Source organism: Anomaloglossus baeobatrachus, chromosome 3 (assembly GCF_048569485.1).
Source record: "Anomaloglossus baeobatrachus isolate aAnoBae1 chromosome 3, aAnoBae1.hap1, whole genome shotgun sequence".
Taxonomy (NCBI): Eukaryota; Metazoa; Chordata; class Amphibia; order Anura; family Aromobatidae; genus Anomaloglossus; species Anomaloglossus baeobatrachus.
Genome location: NC_134355.1, coordinates 119,941,079 through 119,961,268, shown reverse-complemented (window position 1 = coordinate 119,961,268; position 20,190 = coordinate 119,941,079). Strand labels below are relative to the sequence as shown.

At 50.0% G+C, this 20,190-nt stretch overlaps 1 protein-coding gene across 1 annotated transcript in view; it reads right to left on the bottom strand.

Annotated features, from left to right (window-relative positions):
- Window positions 1-16,019, bottom strand: part of DSTN (destrin, actin depolymerizing factor) — an 89,130-nt gene extending 73,111 nt beyond the window's left edge. The window contains exon 1 of the mRNA XM_075339408.1: window positions 15,931-16,019. Within this exon, the coding sequence (XP_075195523.1) occupies window positions 15,931-15,933 (3 nt within the window). The 5' untranslated portion in view covers window positions 15,934-16,019. The remainder of the gene's footprint in view (window positions 1-15,930) is intronic.
- Between the last annotated feature and the right edge of the window lie 4,171 nt (window positions 16,020-20,190).

The window sequence follows — 20,190 nt, the reverse complement described above, 5'->3', positions numbered from 1 at the left end:
TGGGTGGCGTCACGGACAATAAACAATCTCCCCAACCAAAATCCCCTTTTCACTCACGGGCGAGGAGTGCCGCTCGAGAAACCCCCGGGATCCGGCCCACCGCTCGAGCTACCACTAAGCAGCAGCGGCCGGACCCGAGCAGTGGGGGTGAGCGTAGTGTGCTGACACCCTCCTCCCCGCCCGCGACATATGTCCCCACATTAATGTGTATTCCCCCAGTAACATGTATGCCACCCAGTAACGTGTATGTCCCCTGTGATGTATTTGTACTAGTCTCCCTTGTGATGTATTTGCCCCCAGCACCTTCTGTGATGTCTATACTGCAGCCCTCCCGTCTCCTATTATGTATATACAGTCAGGGCCAGAAATATTTGGACAGTGACACAAGTTTTGTTATTTTAGCTGTTTACAAAAACATGTTCAGAAATACAATTATATATATAATATGGGCTGAAAGTGCACACTCCCAGCTGCAATATGAGAGTTTTCACATCCAAATCGGAGAAAGGGTTTAGGAATCATAGCTCTGTAATGCATAGCCTCCTCTTTTTCAAGGGACCAAAAGTAATTGGACAAGGGACTCTAAGGGCTGCAATTAACTCTGAAGGCGTCTCCCTCGTTAACCTGTAATCAATGAAGTAGTTAAAAGGTCTGGGGTTGATTACAGGTGTGTGGTTTTGCATTTGGAAGCTGTTGCTGTGACCAGACAACATGCGGTCTAAGGAACTCTCAATTGAGGTGAAGCAGAACATCCTGAGGCTGAAAAAAAAGAAAAAATCCATCAGAGAGATAGCAGACATGCTTGGAGTAGCAAAATCAACAGTCGGGTACATTCTGAGAAAAAAGGAATTGACTGGTGAGCTTGGCAACTCAAAAAGGCCTGGGCGTCCACGGATGACAACAGTGGTGGATGATCACCGCATACTTTCTTTGGTGAAGAAGAACCCGTTCACAACATCAACTGAAGTCCAGAACACTCTCAGTGAAGTAGGTGTATCTGTCTCTAAGTCAACAGTAAAGAGAAGACTCCATGAAAGTAAATACAAAGGGTTCACATCTAGATGCAAACCATTCATCAATTCCAAAAATAGACAGGCCAGAGTTACATTTGCTGAAAAACACCTCATGAAGCCAGCTCAGTTCTGGAAAAGTATTTTATGGACAGATGAGACAAAGATCAACCTGTACCAGAATGATGGGAAGAAAAAAGTTTGGAGAAGAAAGGGAACGGCACATGATCCAAGGCACACCACATCCTCTGTAAAACATGGTGGAGGCAATGTGATGGCATGAGCATGCATGGCTTTCAATGGCACTGGGTCACTTGTGTTTATTGATGACATAACAGCAGACAAGAGTAGCCGGATGAATTCTGAAGTGTACCGGGATATACTTTCAGCCCAGATTCAGCCAAATGCCGCAAAGTTGATCGGACAGCGCTTCATAGTACAGATGGACAATGACCCCAAGCATACAGCCAAAGCTACCCAGGAGTTCATGAGTGCAAAAAAGTGGAACATTCTGCAATGGCCAAGTCAATCACCAGATCTTAACCCAATTGAGCATGCATTTCACTTGCTCAAATCCAGACTTAAGACGGAAAGACCCACAAACAAGCAAGACCTGAAGGCTGCGGCTGTAAAGGCCTGGCAAAGCATTAAGAAGGAGGAAACCCAGCGTTTGGTGATGTCCATGGGTTCCAGACTTAAGGCAGTGATTGCCTCCAAAGGATTCGCAACAAAATATTGAAAATAAAAATATTTTGTTTGGGTTTGGTTTATTTGTCCAATTACTTTTGACCTCCTAAAATGTGGAGTGTTTGTAAAGAAATGTGACAATTCCTACAATTTCTATCAGATATTTTTGTTCAAACCTTCAAATTAAACGTTACAATCTGCACTTGAATTCTGTTGTAGAGGTTTCATTTCAAATCCAATGTGGTGGCATGCAGAGCCCAACTCGCGAAAATTGTGTCACTGTCCAAATATTTCTGGACCTAACTGTACAGCAGTCTCAGTGTGCCCTGAGTGACTGTGTATGCTAGCAGTGATGCTGCTGGGCCGGCACACAAAAAGAATTAAAGGTTAAGTGTCGGCCCATCCGCGTCACTGCTAGCAGACACAGCCTCATATTGCACTGTATGAGCCATGTCTGTTAAAATAACTTCCATCATGCAGCGGCCTGCACAGCTACATGTCTGGGGGAGATGGATGGGAGACAAGCGAGGGAGGTGAGTGAGGCTGCTGCCAGCTTCCCCATTTTAAAAATTCCTATAATGTATCTGAGTGTGTGCACGTATGATGTACTGTAAGTATGTCAGTGTATATGACTGTATATATATCTAGGTCTGTTTATATTTATTTCGTGAATTTATGTTCAAATATGTATATGTAAGTATGCCTGTATGTGTATGAAGCTGTGCCGCCCCAGGAGCGCTGTTCCTGTTTGGGGATGCCACAGTGCAGGGAATCTTCTTGCCACGGGTAGGTCAGGTTAACTTCTATGGGAATTGTGACGCCACTCTCGGTATTTGCGGTCAGGGATGACTGCCACTGCAGTTTAGGGAGCGCCTGGGGCTGATGGTAAATGCAGTCAGATGTTGTAGCCTCCCGAGAGTGAGGCTGGCCCCAGGGCCCAGTGTAAGTGTGTAGTACCACAGGTCGCAGAAGAACTCACACACAAGCAGCAATGTCATTCAGGGTTTTTACTCACTTTCAGATGGTAGCTGTGAGTCAACCCGGGCGATGCTATGATGAACCAGGAGGAACCAGGTATCCCTTCGGCTGATGTAGGGGTGACTGCTGACTCGCCTTCCTTGCCCTTCTTGTTTTGAGGTGACTCCTACTTGTAGTATTACTGGAATCACCCAGGGAAGTCGCAACCGCCGTTCTCCACTTTCTGTCCCATTTGCCTGACAACGTTGACCAAGCATAGATGGCTGCAGGCTCCATCCTCCTTATGGGCCCCCCTCGTTGCTGCTGTAGCTGCGGACTCTGTGTGGTTTGTGAGGCGCATAAAGTGCCCTCACCAGCAGGTTTGGCAGGCCAACTGAATGGGCCCCTGCTCTGGGGACCTGTTTCACCGTGCGGGCTTGGACTACTGGTGGTCCCCTTACTCAGCCACCTCTTGCTACTGCCCTAGGTGGTTTTCAGGCGCCACCACTGGGTAGCCTCACTCCCCTGCCAGCAGCCACTGACTGGTGCAGTGTCTGAGAGGGCCCTGCTCCTCTGCTCTGCCCTCCAGATGCGGCTCTACACCTCCTGCTCCTTCGGCTGCCTCTGCACAACTCCTTGTCTCCAGTCCCACACCCACCACTAGCTGGGATGCGAGGGCTACGCCCCCTCCCTGGGAACTGCCCAGGGGTCCCCTCTAAGCTGTGTGTGTTCCTGGTTACTTCGTGTCTGTGTGTCCACACCCTAGTCAGCCTCTGGGATTACCTGTTTTGTACTGACCCAGCATGGGTGCAGTACTCAGTGGTGCCTGACCAGGTCAGGGACGCCACACATCTGTGTATCTGCGTGTCTGTGTTGCATGGGGCCCACTGAGACTCTTTTGCCCAGGGCCCATGAAAACCTGGATCCAGCCCTGGTTGGAGACATGATTTTGTGACATTGATATAGAAGTTTACATTTTCTTATTCTATACTTGTTGCTGCTATCTGCACAGTCCCTCACCACATAGTGGCAGCTGATATGGGAGAATGATTAGACCTGTCTATCAATCTCCTCCAATTGAAAAACAGTTTTCCCATATGAATTTGTGACGCCCTGGACTAGTCAGGTCGTCCCAGGTAGTCCCACACACACACATACCCTCCCTAAAAGGGTGACAGCAGCCAAACTGCAAAACCCTTGTCACCTCCCTCCAGGTTTGATGTCCACACCAGGGGGGGTGGAGCCAGGCAGTTGGCTCCGCCCACCGAGGAGTTCACAGGCCTGGAGGCGGGAAAAACAGTAGTTCTAAGTAGATTAGCTTTGACAGTGGACTGTAGCAGTCAAGTTCAAGGGCAGACCTGTTACCAGGCCTGCCATAGTCTACCAGGTGTCTGGGTTGGAGCCCAGTCACCTCTTGCAAGGAGGCAGACGGTGGTGGCCGCCTGCAGGAGCTGGGATTACAGCCGGTGGAACCGTAGGGATCGGGGTCGGGCGGAGGCCCGCCGGTACCGAACCGGGGAACCGATTAGAAACCGGAGCACCAGGAGGGGTACTCAGACCCAGTACGAGGCCCAAAAACAACTAGGCTAAGTCGAATCAACTGATTGAGGACTGGACTTTAGGACCTTTCCCACACAAGACCCGACTGACGACAACAGCCCAACCATTAGGGTAAAGCCACCGCCAAGGCATAGAGACCCAAAGGGCCAGCGTCTGTGGGCAAACAGGGCTCTCCCGACACACAGCAAGCTGGGGAGCGGACTACCGTTGCTTAGGCATAGGAGTCATAACGTCTACACTAAAGAGGTGCAGGAGAAAGGCGGAAACCACCAACCTGTTAAGGGGAAGCTGCAGCCGGCTGCAGGGCACTGTTCATCATCCCGTTTGGTTTACCAGAGACTCCAGTGTGTTCTATCATAGTGAGTACACCAGTGCCTTCGGGCCGCGCACCGCGCCCCACCGCACTAGCACCCAACATGCACCCGCTCTCCCGCCTCAGCACCTCCCTCGGGCCCCCGAGGCCATCACTCCCCTACCCACGGAGGGGGTCAACACCAAGCTGTGCAACACCGTCCCCGGGAGGCCTAGTCAACGGCAGCGGTGGTGTCCATCCATTCACCACAACCCGTGGGTGGCGTCACGAACTTAAATCCCCTACAAACCACCGTGGCCCCGGCCGTGGATCTCCCCCACCGAAGTCCCTGCGTGTAGCGCCAACCCCCTTTCAGAGCGACGTGACCCCCCACCCACTGACGAGCACAGATCCGAGCGGCTCGGCAGCCGGCCGAGCCCGCGGGGCGGTACACATTGTTTCTCATTGGAGGAGGATAATGAATTGGTTTCAACACATACTCCCTTCATCAGCAGCCATTATAGAAACAGGAACTGTGTAGTCTGTAAGGAAAACATAATTAAGTCCTGCAGAAAAACTTGTAATGCTTATATATAAATAAGTAGAGCCAGTGCTGGGCAGGTAGGGTATAGCTAACTGGGCAATTTTGCAGGGCCTCACCCTCAGGAGGGCACACTGAATGACCCACCCTGAGCGACTGCCACTTATAAATTATATCGGCATGCATGGCAGTTGAGCTATGTGGTAGAGGAGAGAGACATGGTCGCCCTACGTTATCGGTCACTGTTCTGTAAGCCGCATCCCTCAGAAGATTGGGAGTGTAGATGTTAAGGAGGGCCATTGGATTAAATACTTAATTAACCTTGAGACATAGCGGGTTGTGGGAAATCACTGATGAAACGTATTATTTCACCTTAGTCAGTTCAGATATATCATCGTGTGACACACATTTAAGATGGCCGCCATTTCCTGCTCTCCACAGCCTGTCCTGGTATGCAGGGAATGTCCAGATGGGAGAAGAGGACCAACCCACTTACCGGCCCACGGATCAGCCCATGGACTAAACAACTGACCAACCCACTGACCAGTGGACACATCTGAGCATGCCCACTGTAGAGCCGACCACGCCTCTTTTCCTAGTTTATATAAGTCGAAGTTTAAACAAAGCTCTGCCGTGCCATTCTCTGATCCACGAGAGGTTACAGCTGACTATGTCTGATGTCATTGTACCGCCCCAGCACCAGCAGTTGGGCTGCTGCTCGGATCCGCAGTGGCTCGAGGGATCTCCGGACCCGGGACGGGCCGCGCGGACACTCGAAAATAAAGGGGGGTATTTACAAGGGATGTTGTGATTAGAGTTCGTGATGCCACCCACGGTGTGTGGTAAGGTGTAGTACCACCGCTGCTGTGGCGAGTGCCCGGTGGCAATGGTATGGCAGCTAGGTGTTTAACCCCTCCATGGGTAGGGGGAGAGTGACCCTGGGCTTGGTGGTGGTGAGAGGGGAGCACTATTGGGAAGGAAAGGGTCACTGCATACTCACTCAGTCCAATAATGCTGACACCGATAACTTGTAAACCGAAATTCTTAGCACCGCTGTAGCAGGGAGGGAGTACGCTTGGATCCCGTGCCGATGGTGTTGCTTGTTAGACTGTGACCTTTTCCTTGGCATTTTCTTAACTGGTTGGCCCCTGTAGTGTAAAACTAGTCGGGTCCCGCTCACCCGTATGGCTAACGAAGTGAGCTTGCTCTCAGGGTTCACACTTGGGATTTTCTGGACTATGTATTGGGAAAGTCCTATCCCCCTCGTTGCGCTAGTACCCCGATTTTGGAGCGGGTGGAGGACAAATCATGAAGTCTTCGCCCTTGACGGGTAAAGCTACTTCCCAGCCTAGGGTCCACGTACCTCACCGTGCCCTGGCCCCTTCCCAGAGATGGCTCAAGGCCGCCGGCTGCCCTGCTCGGCAGTTCCGTGCCCATTGACACGATCCCCTGCGACCGGGGTTCCAGCTCCTACCAGGCCCAGACAAACATCTGCCACCTAGTAACTGAGGAGCCCAGCTCCTATCCTCCTCCAACAACTTGTGACCTCTCCTCTCGAGAGTCACCACTTGACTGACTACTCCTGGTACTCCTGACCCTCCAAAACCAATCCCCCAAGTGGGCGGCCCTATTCCCTTCAGGCTACCCATTGGTCTGTCTGGTGGGTGTGGTGCAGAGTGTTTCTAGGATTTTTGATTGGCTTGTTCTTAGCAACACCAAAGGCCAGGGACCCGTAACCAAGGAGGAGATGGACACCATGCAGAAGGGCAGATTGCACAATGTCCAGTGACGACCTGATAGGCCAGGGCGTCACATCATTCTTTTGTGCAATTACCTTGATCCATACCAATTAGGTCAGGAGCACACAACTAGTAAACATTTCAAAGTGTTCACCCTAACATTGGGGTATCGTGCTTACAAAAAGATTAAAAGGTAGTGCTCCCCTATTGTTCCTCATGTTATGGACTGGCCGGTTCAGCTGGCGCTTCCACCTCTGGATTGCAGACTTAGACTAACTCGGCCCACAAAGTGCAGGAAAGAGAGAAAGAGAAGAGTTTGGGCGGGAACAGAAGTCAGGTTCCCTGAGAGTGGAAGAGAGAAGACGTTTTCCTTTGCTTTGTTCTAGAGATGCGATTTAGGACAAGGTGCGGTGCCGGTTGCGAGAGATACTGAGAGCCAGACCGTGAGAGAGGTCTAAAGACCGACGAGCGAGTACCGGACCGGCATGTTCCTGAGGACAGTGATTCCGAGGAATAAAATGAGTTCCCGCCCTGCATGGAGAAGTGCACACCGACGAGGACCACACCATCGAACTCCCGGGAGTGAGCGCTTGTCATGCCAACTGGACCGTGAGTCTGTACAGTTGAGTGCACTTTGTAGGGCATAGCATAGGCTTCCATGGCTAAGGCGTGATAGCCCAATTTCCTGAGTAGCAAAGGCTAGTTAGGTCGCTATTGCAGTGTACTTGCTCATCTATCTTACCTGCTGAGTTTGTGGTTGCAGTATTCTGTGTAATAGTTGGAGCGACAGATCTGTTGCACACTCCAGCTAAGAGTTGTGTGTCAAAGCTTAATGGGTACTTTGCACATTGCGACATTGCTACTGCGATATCATCGGGGTCAAATCGAAAGGGACGTACATCTGGCGCCGGTAACGACGTCGCAACGTGTAAAGCCTAGGAGAGAAGCTGAACGAGCGTGAAACAGTCAAAAATCGGTGATCTGTGTCACGCCGGTCATTTTCATAATGTCGGTGCGTCCGCAGGTACGATGTTGTTCCTCGTTCCTGCGGCAGCACACATCTCTGTGTATGAAGCCGCAGGAGCGAGGAACATCTCCTTACCTGCGTCCCGCCTGCAATGAGGAATGAAGGAGGTGGGCGGGATGTTTACATCCCGCTCATCTCCGCCCCTCCGCTTCTATTGGCCGCCTGCCGTGTGACGTTGCTGGGACGCCGCGCCTCCGGAAGGTGGCGGTTCGCTGGCCAGAGCGACGATGCAGGGCAGGTAAGTGTGTGTGAAGCTGCCGTAGCGATAATTTTCGCTACGGCAGCTATCACAAGAGATTGCATCTGCGACGGGGGCAGGGACTATCGCGCTCGGCATCACTACAATCGGCTTGCGATGTCGCAGAGTGCAAAGTACCCCTAACTGTTCTAAATGTTACTTTCCCTGATCACTTGCAAGACGTTAAATTCCTGTCTGGTAATAAGCCTACCTTTGGTTCTGCAATCTCGATTTGAGTACCAAACTTGCACATGAATATAGGGAGCTGTGGAGGCCATCATTCAGCATATAGGAATATGTGGGGGACATAATAATATATATAGAGGGCTGTGGGGACCATCATACAATGTATAGGAGAACTGTAGTGATCATGTCACAACACCACCAGAGCCCTCTCCTGCGACTTCTGTTTCGATCACCAGGCGATGCAGTGTTCCTGCTTTGGACAGTGCTGGTGATGGGAGAGGAGTCAATGCCAGTGACAATGGTGGGCAGGCTCCGTTCATCCACTAAGCTGGATTTCCCTGGAACCTGCAGTACCACTGGCTGACTGTAGGTGGTATGTCTTATGTTACCACCATTAAGCTACAGCCAGTGGGAAGACACCACACCCTTCTAATTTCCCCTCCTGTCTGCTAGTCACTGCCAGAGATATTTTTTAATTCCTGCTTACTGGTTCCCGCTCTGATTGGTATAGTGATCCCTGTGGTTTGACCTCTGAGTGCTCTCTGACTACCCTCCTGCCTGCCGTTTTTGTACCTCGCTGCCAGATTTGGATTTGACCTTTGCCTGATTTCCTGACTACGTCCTAGTCTGCAGATTTTGTCCCTGTTCTGCATCTCCTGGTTTGAGTCTGCCAGACTACTACTCACATCTGGACTACAGACTCCCACAGGTAGTGGTCTCCGGGACCCTGTGTAATTCCAAATCCCTGTATAGGGGTTGGGGTTAAAGGGTTTCGAGGTTCTTAGGGTTCTGCTTGGTGAGCGGCTTTCCTCTAGCCTGTCCGTTACAGCCAGTCTGAAGTCTGTGGTTCCTGGCAGGCATTACAGATCATCATACTGTATATCAGGAAGCTGTGGGGGACATCATACTGTATAAAAGGAGCTCCACAGGATTTGTGGACATTATTACTTTTTAGGTGCACTCAGAGTAGACTATACACTATAGGACTCTCAGGGTAATATAACTGTTAGAGGGGCACACAGGAAGCATTATTACTTTATAGGAGCAATATCTGAATGCAATTACTCTTTAGGGCACTCAAAGAGGACTTAACATTTTCTAGGGGGCAATTTTTTCTATCTAGAGGACACAAAGGTGGCATTGTACTATGTAAGGTACACAGTGGTGGGCATTATTACGTGGGACAGTAAGAGGAGCAATGTTTCCATGTCACTCAGCATATCCAGTAACACAGACAAATACAGCAGCTCAGCATTAGGGTATCGGTAGATGAGGACTTTGTACAGGTCGGGAATAGATGCTGGAAATGTGAGAATTCCAATGTCTTTGTTGTAAACTCTACAGAGGAGTTTTTGCTGGAGAGGTCATGTGGCCTGAGCCAAATGGAAAAGACAAGAAAAGTGAATGCTTTCATAATAGAGAACATCACCTGTAAGTCACTCTATATCTACAATGCAATCTCTTAACCTGATCTTCAGAGCTGGTATCTACCACTATAAGGTCATCGTATAGCAGTGATATTGGTCTTGGTTTTGATATAACATTTAACAAAAGTCATAATTCTCGGAAAGACATTTCCTGGGGTAGACAATAGATGTGCTGCCGACACCATGACATGGAGACAGAGCAATCTGTTAGACATCTTTCTACCCCCCATCATTCTTTGTCATCCTGTGTAAATGTCGCGGTCGGGGAGGAGGGTGTCAGCACACCGCGCTCACCCCTTCTGCTCGGGTCCGGCAGTTGCTCCTGGTGGCTCGAGCTGCGGGCCGGATCCCGGGGTGTCTCGAGCGACACTCCTCGCCCGTGAGTGAAAAGGGGGTGTTTGTTGGGATTATAGTTCGTGACGCCACCCACGGTTGTGGTGATGGCACCACCGCTGCTCAGTGTGGGGGTCCCGGGGATGGTGATGGGAGCAGCCAGGTGTTGTGTTGCCCCTCCGTGGGTAGGGGTTGGTGATCCCGGGGCCCGGTGAAGAGATGCAAGGTGTAGGGCCTGGAGGGCGCAGGGACGCGGGGGCAGCGCTGTGCCTTGCGGCACTATGGTACTCACTCAGCCTGACACGGACACAGTTTGTACGGTAAACCAACGGCTGGTAGGACGGTCCCACAGACGGCTGCACCTGCACTCCCGGTAGGTGACGGTGACTTCTCTCTTCCTTGCACCTGTGTGGTCTCGTGGTATCGGTGGATTCCCTCCGGTTACCCGCTCCCCGACTGCAATCTGGGCCGGAGGAGCTCTACACTTTGCCCGCAGGCGCTGGCCCTGGGGAAACTGGTGCCTTGGCGGTGGCGGTGTCTCCCCGTTAATGGTCGGGCTGTTGCCGTCAATCGGGACTTTGTTGCTGGGGGATCTGCGTCCCCTTTGCTGACGGATTCGGCAAATTGGGCGACTCCTAGCCTTGCCGGGGTCCGAGAGGCCCCTGCCCTGGTGCTGACTGTCCTTCGGAACACTGCTCCAGACCACCGGGCACACAGCCAACGGGGTCCTTCCAGGAACTTCCGAACTGTCCCACTCCGGACAGTCACCGCCGTCGCTGACCTTGCTGTTCTAGCCCTACACACAGCTGGGCTCTCAGGCTTTCTTTCCTTCTGTCACTTCACTGGCTTCTCTCCTTTACACTTCTCTACTTTCACTTCTCTGTTGTTTACTCTAGCCCTGCCTGGGCTCGACTTCACTCCTTCCACTTCCTCCTCCCTGACAGAACTCCTCTCTCCAGCTCTCCCCTGAGCTATCTGCCGGTTTACTTCCTGCCTCCAGAGTTGCGAGCTCCTTGGTGGGCGGAGCCAACCGCCTGGCCCACCCCCTGGTGTGCATCACAGACTCCTGGAGGGAGGCAACAAGGATTTCTGGTTAGCAGGTGTGCCTACCTGGAGTGTGGGGTGTAATGGTGTTGTTATCTGTGTCCCCTGGCTTGCCCAGGGCGACACATTCCCCCTTAGCAAAATGCAGACCGTCCGCGGGCTGCCGTCCTACACCGGTTTTATTTTTCTGTAAAAGGGGATAACAAGGGTTAATCAAACATAAATAACATTTTTAATCATAAACTCTTCCCAAGCGGGAGGCACATTTACTTTAAACGTTGCAACGGTGTACGGTCACGGTTTCCGCTCTCTCCCACCCAAGCAACCTGGCCCTGATGCTGCCCCTAAAACCCAGGCAGCACCCCTTGACCCACAGTCCAGCACAAGTCACCCGAGTGGGATCTGTCCTTCCCTCCAGAGGGTAGCCACCGGTTCCTTTGGTGGCTGGGCCCTGGCCTGCTCTGCTCAGGGCCCTCCCTCCAACCTGCCTCTCCGGAGGCGGCATTGCGGAAACGGTAACGGTACCCAACATATTTACATGCCACTAACGTTTGTGGTTGCCCTGCAGAGTTCACGGGCTTATCCATGGATAGTTCCCATGCATTTTAAACAGTCCCCACGGGGACAACGGTGCCGGCTCCTGCCGGTGGCAAATCACTGCAGCAAATCAGGTAACAAACTCGGGTAATCATCTTTCATCATTGCAGAATTTTCAAAAACTTTCAAACAAATAACTCAGTGGTGGTCCCAACGGGGACGGTGCAACGGGCATCCGCTGCCCTACTGGGTGTTTTCGTCCTCCTCACCCGGCTCGGGGCGGAAGGACACGGCCACCAGCCCCTCCAGCGCATGGCAAGCACGGCGCGGAAGGGCCGCCCGATACCCGTTGCCTCCGGTTCGGGGAATATAAGTGGCCTCCATGCCGGGCAGGGCAACGACCTCCTCCTCTTCTTCCGACACAGGCGCAGTGTCAGGCCCGGAGTCGCTATCTTCTGCCCCTGCCGCAGTCACAGAGGGAGGCGCACCCGATGGGCCAGGTGCGGTGCAGCACGCGAGTGCGTAGGACGGAGGTAACACAGGAGCCAGGGGCAGACCGGGCCCCTCAGCCGCAGCGACCGGTCCCTCGGGGACACAGGGGCGTGGGTCATTCTCCAGCTCCTCCATCACAGCCTCCACTCCATACACTCGGGCCACAGCAACTAGCGCTTCCACCTCCGCGGCCCACTGCTCCATCAACCCGTCAATCTGACTCCGATAGTGGCGGCAGATCCCCGCCGCCCGGGCCCTCAGCCATGCCGCTGTTCCGGACACCGGCTCGGTAGTCTCTGCCGGACTAGGTGGAGCGGACATTTTCCATTAGGGTCAACGGACCGGGGGGGGGGGGTCCCAGTGTGTTTGTTGCGACGCCACACTTACATGCGTCCAGCCGCCATCGCGTCCCCCTTAGCTCTTTCCGGCCCCTCCTCTCTCGGGGCGGGGTTTTGGCCTTCGCGCTTCTACTGCTCGAGAAGACGCTCGAGCGGGAACTTTTCGCGCCAAAGATGGCGGCTTCTGAAATTTTTCTGCCGGATGCCTCCGGCGGTAACAAGGCGCACCTCTACCTGACGGCAGAGCGGTAAGATCCTGTTCGTGACGCCAAGTTGTCGCGGGCGGGGAGGAGGGTGTCAGCACACCGCGCTCACCCCTTCTGCTCGGGTCCGGCAGTTGCTCCTGGTGGCTCGAGCTGCGGGCCGGATCCCGGGGTGTCTCGAGCGACACTCCTCGCCCGTGAGTGAAAAGGGGGTGTTTGTTGGGATTATAGTTCGTGACGCCACCCACGGTTGTGGTGATGGCACCACCGCTGCTCAGTGTGGGGGTCCCGGGGATGGTGATGGGAGCAGCCAGGTGTTGTGTTGCCCCTCCGTGGGTAGGGGTTGGTGATCCCGGGGCCCGGTGAAGAGATGCAAGGTGTAGGGCCTGGAGGGCGCAGGGACGCGGGGGCAGCGCTGTGCCTTGCGGCACTATGGTACTCACTCAGCCTGACACGGACACAGTTTGTACGGTAAACCAACGGCTGGTAGGACGGTCCCACAGACGGCTGCACCTGCACTCCCGGTAGGTGACGGTGACTTCTCTCTTCCTTGCACCTGTGTGGTCTCGTGGTATCGGTGGATTCCCTCCGGTTACCCGCTCCCCGACTGCAATCTGGGCCGGAGGAGCTCTACACTTTGCCCGCAGGCGCTGGCCCTGGGGAAACTGGTGCCTTGGCGGTGGCGGTGTCTCCCCGTTAATGGTCGGGCTGTTGCCGTCAATCGGGACTTTGTTGCTGGGGGATCTGCGTCCCCTTTGCTGACGGATTCGGCAAATTGGGCGACTCCTAGCCTTGCCGGGGTCCGAGAGGCCCCTGCCCTGGTGCTGACTGTCCTTCGGAACACTGCTCCAGACCACCGGGCACACAGCCAACGGGGTCCTTCCAGGAACTTCCGAACTGTCCCACTCCGGACAGTCACCGCCGTCGCTGACCTTGCTGTTCTAGCCCTACACACAGCTGGGCTCTCAGGCTTTCTTTCCTTCTGTCACTTCACTGGCTTCTCTCCTTTACACTTCTCTACTTTCACTTCTCTGTTGTTTACTCTAGCCCTGCCTGGGCTCGACTTCACTCCTTCCACTTCCTCCTCCCTGACAGAACTCCTCTCTCCAGCTCTCCCCTGAGCTATCTGCCGGTTTACTTCCTGCCTCCAGAGTTGCGAGCTCCTTGGTGGGCGGAGCCAACCGCCTGGCCCACCCCCTGGTGTGCATCACAGACTCCTGGAGGGAGGCAACAAGGATTTCTGGTTAGCAGGTGTGCCTACCTGGAGTGTGGGGTGTAATGGTGTTGTTATCTGTGTCCCCTGGCTTGCCCAGGGCGACACATAAACAGGCCAATAAACAAGCGCACAACGACTTGAATATAGTTTACTGATGTTTGTTTAATGGTCTGAAATGAGCTTGTATCCTAAATATTTCTGTGTGTTGGTACAAATATGTCAGCATTTGAAGCTTCACTTTTAATTTTTGCACAGGGCCAAACTTTATCTAAAACTAACCCTATTAGAAAGTGCCACAAAGCCATATACCTAACACATTTGTTAAAATAAAGATGAAATGGCAAGTCTATTTAAAGCACAACTCCAGGAGGGTTTTTTCAGGGCTGGAGATGTGCCTTGAACCCAAGTCCCTTGCTTGCGGTGTAATACTCTGATGTCTTCCTCCTTTTTCACTGTCACTCTGGTCCCACGGCGCCATCTTGTGATTGTAAGTTCTGACTGGCCAAAGTTACGTCACAAGCTCTCAAAACAACTCTATGAAAGCCAAATGAGGCTTTCATAGACTTGTATTCATTTGGTACCTCCGGCATGCTCCATGAAACACTGGAGCTGCCGGCGGGTAACAAACTGCTGAAGACGGACCTGAGCGATGAAAACAGATGAAGGCGCTGGTGGGAGAGTAAGGACAAGGGACTTTAAATTTAAAGCATCAATCCAGCGATGAAATAAAAAAAATGCTGGAGGGGTGCTTAAAGGAAATTGGGACCTAAAGGCCGCTTTACACGCTGCGACATTGCTAAAGTGATGTCATTGAGTTCACGGAAATCGTGACGCACATCTGGCCGCGTTAGCGATGTCGCTGCGTGTGAAACCTACATGTGATCGAAAATCGTCACAAACACGTGGAAAATCGCTAATCGTTGACATGCTCCCCTATTCCCAATTATTGTTGCTGCTGCAGGTACGATGTTGTTCCTCGTTCCTGCGGCAGTACACATCGCTACGTGTGACACCGCAGGAACGAGGAACCTCACCTTACCTGCGGCCGCCCGCAATGAGGAAGAAAGGAGGTGGGCAGGATGTTTGTCCCGCTCATCTCCGCCCCTCTGCTTCGGTTGGGTGGCCGCTGAGTGACGTTACTGTGACGCCGAACGAACCGTCCCCTTAGAAAGGAGGCGGTTCGCCGGTCACAGTGACGTCACTGGGCAGGTAAGTAGTGTGACGGGTCCGCGCGATTTTGTTTGCCACGAGCAGTGATTTGCCCGTGACGCACAACCGACGGGGGCGGGTACGCATGCTAGCGAGATCGCTGGGTGTAAAGCAGCCTTTAGGATCACATTGTGTATATGGTTTGTGGTCTGTAATTTTGAAAATATTTAGGTCTGCAAAGGAGCAAAATGCTAAAAATATTAGTACTTTTTAACAGTAATCGCATTTCAATACCAATTAAGGCTTCACATTCTCACGTTCTTTGAACCTGGGGAAAACCACCTGCTGCTTGCTTTATGCTATCATTTGGGGGGGTGGGGGGCAAGAGATATAGGCGAATCCTGTGTAACTGGAAATTTGTCATCCAGAGGAAAGACATAATGTTTAATGGATTTTTTGTTATTTTTAATGTATAGGTTTTTACCTTTTAAAGAAGATATACAATCCACTTAGGTTACTAAATGTCACCTGTCCTTACAGAATGCCATATTATGCCGTGCAGTTCAACACGCAGGGGTATTTGCATAAACACAAATTCGGTAAAATGGACCAATGCAAATATAAAAATTAGTTTTTTGTCAGTTAGAGCAGAACTAGCTTCGTTAATATACCATGAATCGCCACAATTTTACAAAAGGTTTTGTAGGCTGTATGACTGATACAGATAAGACAATAGGAAAGCAGTGTGCATTATTTGGCCTCATCGCACATCCATTTACTTGATTATTTAAAATTCACCATAGATTAGTTCAGCATGAAATTATTATATGCAAGCATATATTTTTATATATATATATATATATATATATGAAAATAAATTATGAAATTAAATTAAACATTACAAATCTTATAATGAGGCATAAATCTATTTGATTGTCTTTTCTGTGTACTCACCATGATGGCTGTGTTTTAGTGTGAGCTCAAAGTCTGGGATGAGGGTAAGGTAACGGAGATGTCGGGCTTTCCTTTGTGTTTGCACCTGTTGATGCTGGGCAGGTGAAGCGCTCTGCTGGGTCACAGAATATCACTGATGACTGCCTATCACGGGGCGTAGCTTTTAGTGGTGTCACTGGCTTACAGGTTATTCAGAGCAAAAGAGGAGGCGACGCTGCTGTACAAAGGCTGAATGTGGTGTTTTTACCTGTGATGCTTTTTTTCAAGTTTGATTTTTTTTCGTCCTCTTACTTTGATCTAAGCTGTATAATGGAGCTTCCCTTATTTTCCTAAATTACATACATGCAGTTAGACTGGTTTGTTAATTTGAAACTCTACAAATCATTGCAAGGCATCGTAACATGTAGAATATATATATATATTTATTATTTATATAATATGTATGTAATTTACTTGTAAAACCATACTTTATATATATACATAAGCTCAAATTCATCTTTTTTTATTGTGAATACAAGAAAACCTGATTGATTTTGATCAGTGTTGTGCATTTGATTGTCATCTGTTTTTACCATCGGTGTAACATCCATGCAGAAAAAAAAAGATGATGGTTCCAAAGCTTTTCCATTCAGACATCAATTTTTGCCATGCAAGTTCGATCTGTGTTTTTCACTCTACCCAAGAAAGTTTATGGAGCTCTTCACATGTCCGTGTATTTTTGTGGCCTTTCTCTACACGAAAACATATAGGCATGTTTCATTTTTATATGTCCTGGACCAAACTGGCTAACTCAAGTATATGTCCATAAAAAAATCAGATAGTATGTGGATTCCATACTTCTGCAGTCATTTTACATGTCTCATTTATTGGCATTCTGGATATTAATACCATGTTTTTCCAAAAATAAGCCCTAGCAGAGATTTTCAGCATTTTCGGAGCAAGGCTCTGTTTTTTTGGGGGGGTAAACTTACCCCCAACCATGTTTCTCCAAGAATAAGACCTACTCCAAAAATAATCCCTAGCACATTTTTGGGGGCAAAAAAGTATAAGACAGTTGTGACGGGGGTGTACAACAGAGCAAAGGATGGACGAGGACGAGGGACGATCCAACAGGTTTATTAACAGGAATACAGGAACAGCACACAATTAGTCCACGTAAAACAGATTCGGAGGCCCTTCCCGACAATCCTCGGACCGGATAACAAAGCAATCGTCCTTACAGTAGTCCAAAGAGTTCCACACAATCCCACGGGCCGCCACACAAGCCTAGCTCCGTCCGTGTCCACAGCCACCCAGGCTGGGGCTCCTTCTCTTTACAAGTTTCAGCTCACTCTGAAGTTACAAAAAGGGAAATGCATTGTCTGTGCTCCTTGACCAGCCCACCATGTTCAGGGGGTGGGGGTCACACATCCTATCATCAATGGTTTGGTCCATCACAGGGCCCCGATATGTCTGCCAGCCACAGTAGATGAAGGGATCCCCTGCTGTGCAGAACAATGACTATTCCTTCACTGGCCAATGCAATTACAGACTAGATACACAACTCTGGATAGAAGAGGACAGGCTATTTACATAATCACATTAGATGCCAAGACTACAATTGTATGAGAGAGACACATTGAGACCAGTAGCTCCCCCAAGAAAATACATGAATTACAACTAATACAACCAGGGAAATATACATATCATGACATATTATACAAAATAAATGACAGGGAAATATACATATCATAACATAGTATCACAGCATATACAGTGAGAGGGTAAATTACATCTTCACAACAGTGTCTTATTTTTGGGAAAAACATGGTAATTTAAGCTGTGGTGCCCAATATATGTACCTGGAGTTGAGTTTCCAAAGGTTGTGAGTGTTTAAGTCAACAGGCAACCCTGGAAGTCGTAGAAGTCCTGGAAACTCAACTTCATATGTCATTAACCAAAACTCTTTGGACATTTCTGACTGCTGCAAGATGACTATGGCTTGATTTTTAGGTCTACACTATGGAAACACCCTGTAAGGCTACGTTCCCACAATACTCTTGATACTGCAGATTTTCTGCACCTATTAAATAAAATAGGTTACTTATATTTTTACTTAATACAGATCAATTACAGAAAACAAACTGACAATGACAGACTGGTACAGAGGGAAGAGGGACATGCCCTTGGGAGAGGGTCTTGACATTGCAGGCTTACATTCTATAGAACAGAACATTGGTAGCTTACATTACAGAACCGTATTTCTACTCTGTCACTAGGGGTGACTTATCCAGCTATATCCTGTACATATCATTAGTATTTTATGAGTTATTGGAGAGTGTATTCATTCTAGTCACTACAATGCATCTCTAAGAAGTCTGGACATAAAAGAACGCAACGGACTACAATAGACACAAAGAAGCCACTTGAAGAACATCTTTTGGGAAATACTGTATTACATAGGTTGCATTCTGCCCATTAACCACTCTCTGATAATGTGTTTACATGTTTGCTTAGTGATGTGAGTTCAAGCACCGGGTGTCATAAGTATGTCATGGCCTGCTGTGATCTCAGGGGTGTAGGATGGTGACCGGCTACACTGTAAATGTATGTATCCCAGAGGTGGTTGAGCTCTGGGAGGTAAACCTGGAAAGACTACTCTGGTACCTGTAGTGCCAAAAGCTTTGTTGAGAAGATTAAGCGTCAGGTTTACCGATAGTTGTAGAGATGGACGAGTCTGGCTGTCCACATACCTCCACCCATGGTTGTGTCTTATGTGCATTAATGAGACTGTTTGACGCACAGGCCAAACCTATGTATTGTAAAATGATGTAGGGGGCTGTAAAAGAAAGAAACTAAAGCAGGACGAAATTACCAAGTCTCCGCCGCAGCTGTAACTGCTCCCGCAGCTGTACTTCCGGAGCCACTGATAATCTCTCATTCATATTCACTGTTTTCCCTACCCTCCGGTGTTTTTGATTGACTGCAGTCACACTCTGCCCCTAGATAGCGTTTGTGTTTGGTTGGAATCACCGACCTTGTCTGGGGGTCTATCGTGGTATAAAATAAATAAATAAAACTGGCATAGAGTCCCCCATCTTCTTGATACCAGCACAGACAAAGCCCATGGCTATAGGCTGCAGCGTCCAGCCGTGGAGTTATCTTGGCTGTGTATCAAAATAAGAGAAAGCGCATGTGTGTTTTTTTAAATTATGTAAATAAATTATTTTAAAAACAGTGCATGGCCCCTCCCCCCTCCAATTTTGATACCTAGTCAAAATAAAGTCCGACAGCTGGGGGCTGGTATGCTCAGGCTGGGGAGACCAATGCTTATTGGGCTCCCGGCCTAAATATAGCGGCCTGCAGCCGCCCAGAATTGCCACATCCATTAGATGTGACATTCCCGGAACGTTACTCGGCTCTTCCAGATTGCCCTGGTGCAGTGGCAATTGGGGTAATAAGAGGTTAATGTTAGCTCACAGCTGTCACTAAGTCCTAGATTAGTAAAGGGGAGGGTCTATGAGACCCCTATTACTAATCTGTAAGTGAACGTAAATAAACACAAACACCACAAAAACGGATTTTTGTGTATTCACCGTAAAATCGTTTTCTCTTAGCCATCATTGGGGGACACAGGACCATGGGTGTTATGCTGCTTATCCATAGGAGGACACTAAGTAGATGCAAACATGTTAGCTCCTCCCCTGCAGTATACACACCCTGGCCCAGCCAGGCTACTTCAGTTTTAGTACACAAGCAGTAGGAGAATAAGTAACAAAAACGTGAGTGAATACTCCTAACAAAAAAGTACTGAGAGAAAAAACTAAGTCCCAACAGGGCAACAGGGAGGGTGCTGTGTCCTCCAATGATGGCTAAGAGAAAACGATTTTACGGTGAGTACACAAAAATCCGTTTTTCTCTGACGCCTCATTGGGGGACACAGGACCATGGGTCGTCCTAAAGCAGTCCCTGGGTGGGTAAACAATAAACAATGCAACCCAAGGACTAGGAACCAGTCCTAGATAGCCAGGAGCGCCTACTGAGATAGGTGCTCCACTGTCGTTTGCAGAATTTTCCTACCTAGGTTCGCCTCAGCAGAAGCCTGGGTATGGACTCGGTAATGCTTTGAAACAGTATGTAGGCAAGACCAGGTCACAGCCTTACACCCCTGTTCCACTAGAGCCTGATGACTAATGGCCCAAGAGGCGCCAACTGCTCGTGTGGAAGGAGTCCGCAGCCCACTAGGAATGGGCTTGAGGATCGCAGAGCGAATCCAGCGAG